We start from the raw sequence: 6617 nt of genomic DNA, 5'->3' as shown, positions 1-6617 counted from the left end.
GGAGTTCCCACATGCTGATCACTTGTTGGCTGCTTTTCCTTCACTGCGGTCAATCCCATCCCAAATAATTTAAATTGGGTTGAGGTCAGGTGATTGTGGAGGCTAGGTCACCTGATGCAGCACTCATCACTTTTCTTCTTGGTGAAATAGCCCTTACACAGCCTGGAGGAAAAACAAATGGTAGTCCCACTAAGCGCAAATCAGATTTGATGGCGTATAGCTGCAGAATGCTGTGGTAGCCATGCTGGTTAACTGTGCCTTGAATTTTAAATCATTGTCATCCGCAAAGCACCATCACACCACCACCATGCTTCACTGTGAGAACCACACGCGGATATCAACCGTTCTTACAAAGACACTGGTTGGAACCAAAAATCTCATTTGGACTCATCAGACCAAAGGACGGATTTCCACCTGTCTAATGTCCATTGCTCGTATTTCTTGGCCCAAGCAAGTCTCTATTATTATTATTATTATTATTATTATTATTGGTGTCCTTAAGTGGTTTCTTTGCAACAATTTGTCCATGAAGGCCTGATTTGCACAGTCCCCTTTAAGCAGTTAATGTCTGTTACTTTAATTTATTTGGGCTGCAATCTGAGGTGCAGTTAATTTGAGGCTGGTAACTAATGAATTTATCCTCTGCAGCAGAGGTAACTCTGGGTCTTCCTTTCCTGTGGCGATCCTCAGAGACAGTTTCATCATAGTGCTTGATGGGTTTTGCGACTGCACTTGAAGAAACAATGGACTATCGTTTCTTTGCTTATTTGAACTGCTCTGCCATTATATGGACTTGGTCTTTTACCAAATAGGGCTATTCTGTATACCACCTCTACCTTGTCACAACACAACTGATTGGTTCAAATGCATTAAGGAGGAAAGAAATTCCAATAAACTTTCAAAGGCACGCCTGTTAATTGAAATGCATTCCAGGTGTCTACCTCAAGAAGCTCATTGAGAGAATGCCAAGTCTGTATTAAAGCTGTCAAGGCAAATGGTGGCTTTGAAGAATCTCAAATTAAAATATATTTTGATTTAATTAACACTGTTACTACATGATTCCATGTTTGTTATTTCATATTTTTGATGTCTTCACTATTCTACAATGTAGAAAATAAAAATAAAGAAAAACCCTGGAATGAGTAGGTGTGTCAACTTTTGCCTGATCCTGTACATTCTACATGTAGATTACCCTTGGAATGTCTTGCCTCGATTGAATGACGCAACCGATTGGAAGGCGCAAAATACGCCTATTAATTTCGTATTCAGGTGCTAGTCAGAAGTAGGAAACTCGTAAATGTTGGACTTGCTAAATGGCGGTAGTTATACACGTGTTGCATTCAACCCATACCTCTGTGGTTCAAATATTTAGTGTTTAACTAGGTAGCAGCTCAGTCATTTCAGAGTTCTGACTAGGTGATCAACCCAGCACATCACGCAATATTTAGGGGATTCCTAGTGGTTGGATATGCTGGCCAATGGTAGTTGATTTTGTAGATACACTACCCAATCCATGGGGTTTTTGGGTGCGGTGGGCGGGCCTAAAATGTGCACCGGAAGCTTGTGGAACTTTGCCGGTGCGTAGCTTGAATTACCGCTGAACACGCACGAACAGTCAACGTGAGTAGCTCGCTAACACATTTGAAGCATGAAACGGACAACTGTAAAACATGTATTTATTACAGAAAGTTGATGGTGTTACAGTTTTGTCTGAGGCATGTGCAGTGCTGCAATTGTTATCGCTAGGAACATTAGCAAGCTAATGTTAGCTCAGTCAGTGACTGTCAGTCAAGTCGACCAAATCTCAGAGCATTCCGAATTTTTCTGTACGTAAATCCGAGACACTCCATTAAGTATGATACAGTGTCTTACGTTTGGTATGGTTGCATAAGACAGATGGTTACTTGAGGCCAAAAAGAAAGGCCACTGTGGTTGGTATGGGTGGGCATATGCTATCCAGCTAACGTTACGTTTATGGCTTAAATACCCTTTGGCCTTGACCTAGCTGTGCTAGTCTTTGTCCCAGTTAATGCATAGAGTTGGCTAGCCACTAGCTAGTAACTGTTTACAGAACATCAAGTATCTCATCCCATCTCTCTCGTTGTCTCTCTCTCATTCTGCTTCAGCATGGGCAGTGTGTTGGCTGCCAGCTCCCCCACTCCCCCCCCTGCCCCAGGCAGTGGTGTTGTCCAGGGGGCCCCTGGGTTGGTGTCAGTCCCCCCAGGGTTCTCCATGCCCTCCGTCCCTCCCCCCTCTGTCCCCGGACAGCCAGCAGGTGAAACGGGGAGCCCCCTCCCCAACCCTGGTACTTATGAGGAGTGTCATCGCAAGTGCAAAGGTAAGGATCTTTGTCATGCGGTATGTCATTAGAGTTGTACAGGTGTATCCTTCCTGTTCGAATAGGCTGGGCAATGACATGGCAGATTTTATGCTCTATCGTTTGAGAGGTGTGTTTTTCCTCAGAATCAAAAAAATGTTGGTCTCATATTTTAGATTGTGTTCAAATAAAACTTTGTTTGCATTGAACAGTTTCTGTTCTGACCATAGACTTGGACTACTCTAGTGCCCAAAAGCCAGTTTTAGCAAGGGCAGCACCATTGAGGACTGAAACCATTTTGAAATCAACTGGGTGGGACTTGCTATTTGTAAAAGAAGGATCACATAATTCCTTCCGGGTCATCAGGAGGGATTAGCCAATGAATTATACGTGTGAGCAAACATTCCTTAACTGCAGGTGGCAGTAAATCGGCAACCTTTCTTTTATACCTGTTCAAATAACTCACTCCAAGTGGCAGATTGCACCCTTTCAGTTTGTTTACCAACTCAGAGTTAATAGAATATGAAAATTCACTACTTCCAAATGGAGTTGGCCTCAATGGCGGCGACTTTGCTCTCACAGACGCCATAATGGGACCGATACAAAGTTGGGTCCTCTAACTATCTCTGTGGTTCTAACGCCATTTCAGAGGTGTTCCCCATCCAGATGGAAGGAGTGCGACTGGTGGTCAACAAGGGCCTGAGTAATCACTTCCAGGTCAGTTGTGGAGCTAGAGGAATATATATTCTAGATGCAGCCAGTAAATTAAAGCCAGCGTTAATATGCATTCTGTTGCAGCTATTATAAAATGAAAAGGAACTATCTAACCCTCAAGGCTGTAAAGTTCAAGGAGGTGATTGTCCTATTTCATATGGATCAGAATACTATATTGTTTGACACTTTATTGGATGTCTGCTGTATATGTTCTACAGGTCAGTCATACAGTTACTCTCAGCACCTTGGCTGAATCTGGCTACCGGTTTGGTGCCACCTACGTGGGCACTCAACAGACAGGACCTGCTGAGGTAAACTAACTGTCACTTGTCTGGTCTGGAAATCGTCTCTCAGCCACTTTACCCTTATATTATTATACTCTAATAATATTGTTGTTTCATGTGTTGAACCCCCCCCCAGTCCTTCCCAGTCATGGTGGGAGACATGGACAACACCGGTAGTCTGAACGCCCAGGTTATCCACCAGCTCACCAGCGCCGTGCGCTCCAAAATAGCCATCCAGGTACGTCACTGAAGGCCACACCAGGATCAGGAAGTTTATGTAGACTACTATTCAAAAGTTTGGGGTCACTTAGAAATGCAAATGTTTTGTCCCTTAAAATAACATGAAATTGATCAGAAATACATTGTAGACATTGTTAATGTTGTAAATGACTATTGTAGCTGGAAGCGGCTGATATTTAAAAAATGATGGAATATCTACATAGGAGTACAGAGGCCCATTATCAGCAACCGACACGTTGTTAGCTAATCCAAGTTTATCATTTTAAAAGGCAAATTGATCATTAGAAAACCCTTTCGCAGTTATGTTAGCACAGCTGTAGACTTGTCCTGATTAAAGAAGCAATAAAACTGGTATTTTTTAGACTAGTTGAATATCTGGAGCATCAGCATGTGTGGCTTCGATTACATGCTCAAAAATAAGAATTTTCTTCTGAAACGCATCAGTCTATTCCTGTTCTGAGAAATTAAGGCTATTCCATGTGAGAAATTGACAAGAAACTGAATATCTCGTACAATGCTGTGTACTACTCCCTTCAAAGAACAGTGCAAACGGTCTCTAACCAGAATAGAAAGAGGAGTGGGAGGCCCAGGTGCACAACTGAGCAAGAGGACAAGTACATTAGTGTCTAGTTTGAGAAACAGACACCTCACAAGTCCTCAACTGGCAGCTTCGTTAAATTGTACCCGCAAAACAGACACGAGTGTACTTGTCCTCTTGCTCAGTTGTGCACTAGGGCCTCCCACTCTTTCTATTCTGGTTAGAGACAGTTTGTGCTGTTCTGTGAAGAGAGTAGTACACAACGTTGTACGAGATCTTCAGTTTCTTGGCAATTTCTCACATGGAATAGCCTTAGTTTCTCAGAACAAGAATACATGGACGAGTTTCAGAAGAAAGTGCTTTATTTCTGGCCATTTTAAGCCTGTAATCGAAGCCACAAATGCTAATGCTCCAGACACTCAACTAGTCTAAAGGCCAGTTTTATTGCTTATTTAATCAGGACAAGTTTACAGCTGTGCTAACATAATTAGAAAGGGTTTTAAAATGATAAACTTGGATTAGCTAACACAACGTGCCATTGGAACACAGGAGTGATGGTGCTGATAATTGGTCTCTATACGCCTATGTAGATATTCCATTAAATATCAGCTATTTCCAGCTACACTAGTCATTTACAACATTAACAATGTCTACACTGTATTTCTGATCCATTTTGTTATTTTCATGGACAATTATTTATTTTCAAAAGCAAGAACATTTCTAAGTGACCCCAAACTTTTGAACGGTAGTAAATATTCAACTTACTGTTTATTAATCTGTGTATTTCCAATAATGTGTTTGCTATTTCAACAGACTCAGCAGCACAAGTTTGTGAACTGGCAGTGTGACCTGGAGTACCGCGGTGACGACTTCACTTCTGCTGTTACCCTTGGCAACCCAGACGTCCTCCTCGGCTCTGGTAGGATTGTTTTCTCATCATCAACACTGGTGGTCCATGATGCTGCAAAACGACCCATCTCTCCTACAAGCTTCATCACGTACAGCAATAATGTTCTTGTTACCCAGCCTTTTGATCACATGTTATGATGGCCTCTGTTTACAGAGTGAACAGGTTGGTTATTATTCAGACATGAGTCCTTTATTCTTGTGCTCTACTGTAACATCTATGATGATGTTGCTGTCCTCAGGTATTATCGTGGCTCACTACCTCCAGTCCATCAGTCCAGCCCTGGCGTTGGGAGGAGAGCTGGTTTACCACCGGAGGCCTGGAGAGGAGGGAGCAGTCACCTCCCTAATGGGCAGATACACAGGTGAGACCCACTCTGACCCACATCACCTTCTGTTAGAGCCAGGAGTTTTTTTACTGGTCAGGTCACTGAGATTAATATTCTTCTGGTTTTTCCTCCAGGCAATAATTATGTTGCCACATTGACTCTAGGGGGTGCCGGGGCTCATGCAACATACTACCACAGAGCCAATGACCAGGTACCCAAACTAAGCTATCACCTCTACCTTGCCCCCAGTCTAGACCACAAAACTCCTCAAGTTTTAGTGTGGATCACTGTGCAAAATAGTTGGGAATCCACTGGTAGCGTACCATCTCTCGACCATGACTATATGCACAGTACCATCCCTCTCCTATGAGATGTGCTTAATGGAAAGTTTGACCATGGAGGTGTTAGCCCACTGAAATACTTGAGGCTATGTAGCACCACAGTGCTAGGTTTGTTTGTGAGACCATCTTGTTGTCGTTCTACCAACGCAGCTGCAGCTGGGGGTGGAGTTTGAGGGCAGCATGCGGACGCAGGAGACCGCAGTATCGTTTGGGTATCAGCTGGACCTCCCTAAAGCCAACCTGCTCTTTAAAGGTAAGCCACTGTCTGTCCCACGACAGCACAGCTATTCAGTCAGACCTCTAGGGTTAATTGAGTTGAGCCATTTGTCAATGAATGTCCCAGGTCTGAATTATTTCCTGATCTGTCCCTCCCCTCCATCCCTGTCTCCAGGTTCGGTAGACAGTAACTGGGTGGTGGGGGCGGTCCTGGAGAAGAAGCTGCTGCCCCTGCCTCTCTCCTTGGCCCTGGGAGCCTTCCTTAACCAAAAGAAGAACACGTTCCAGTGTGGCTTCAACGTCACCGTTGGCTAGACCTCCAGCCGCCTCCGACACACTGGGTCGTGCTTGGACCAGCACTTGTCATGTATGTATCTACTGGATTCAGAGACTCTCCTATACTGTGAATTGTGGGGCAGAGAGTTACTCTATACCAAGGAGCCAGGCCTACATATTGTAGCACAAGTGTATTTCCTTACAATCGATACATTCTTTAGGAAAGGGAAAAAGCTATATTTTTACCAAACTTCAGAAGCATTTTGAATACATTATCTTGGTCCTAGAGTCATGAAATGTTCAGAGTACACTGAGTGCAGTTACTGCTTTTGATACATGTAACAAACATTGGCAGAAATGGAGTTGAGGTTTTCAACAGACCGTGATGAAATGTATTTAGAATCATAAATAAACTACTTTTGTATTTTGGGCTTTTGATGACGTTAAAGACCATTA

General features: G+C 43.3%; 1 protein-coding gene across 2 annotated transcripts; it reads left to right on the top strand.

Annotated features, from left to right (window-relative positions):
* Positions 1–1467: 1467 nt before the first annotated feature.
* LOC110537877 (mitochondrial import receptor subunit TOM40 homolog) lies at positions 1468–6592 on the top strand. 2 transcript variants are annotated; one of them, XM_021624323.2, is made up of 10 exons: positions 1468–1620; positions 2127–2338; positions 2967–3034; positions 3250–3342; positions 3452–3553; positions 4907–5012; positions 5242–5364; positions 5463–5539; positions 5820–5922; positions 6061–6592. In XM_021624323.2, the coding sequence occupies exons 2-10, from the start codon at positions 2128–2130 to the stop codon at positions 6198–6200; spliced, it is 1023 nt and encodes a 340-aa protein (XP_021479998.2). In that variant the 5' UTR covers positions 1468–1620; position 2127; the 3' UTR covers positions 6201–6592. The 2 variants fall into 2 exon arrangements, with proteins under 2 accessions (XP_021479998.2, XP_036798245.1); XM_036942350.1 differs by lacking the exon at positions 1468–1620 and adding an exon at positions 1631–1826.
* Positions 6593–6617: the final 25 nt, after the last annotated feature.

The sequence above is a fragment of the Oncorhynchus mykiss genome, chromosome 2 (assembly GCF_013265735.2).
Source record: "Oncorhynchus mykiss isolate Arlee chromosome 2, USDA_OmykA_1.1, whole genome shotgun sequence".
Lineage (NCBI taxonomy): Eukaryota > Metazoa > Chordata > Actinopteri > Salmoniformes > Salmonidae > Oncorhynchus > Oncorhynchus mykiss.
Note: the sequence above shows the minus strand (reverse complement) of the source record. Positions and strands in the feature narration are given on the sequence as shown.

Bases quoted from the DNA above. Each gene is read 5' to 3' on its own strand.
- LOC110537877 (XM_021624323.2), top strand. From the start codon at position 2,128: ATGGGCAGTGTGTTGGCTGCCAGCTCCCCCACTCCCCCCCCTGCCCCA. The intron at 3,035-3,249 runs GTCAGTTGTGGA...TATGTTCTACAG, and splicing joins GCCTGAGTAATCACTTCCAG to GTCAGTCATACAGTTACTCT. The intron at 3,554-4,906 runs GTACGTCACTGA...CTATTTCAACAG, and splicing joins GCTCCAAAATAGCCATCCAG to ACTCAGCAGCACAAGTTTGT.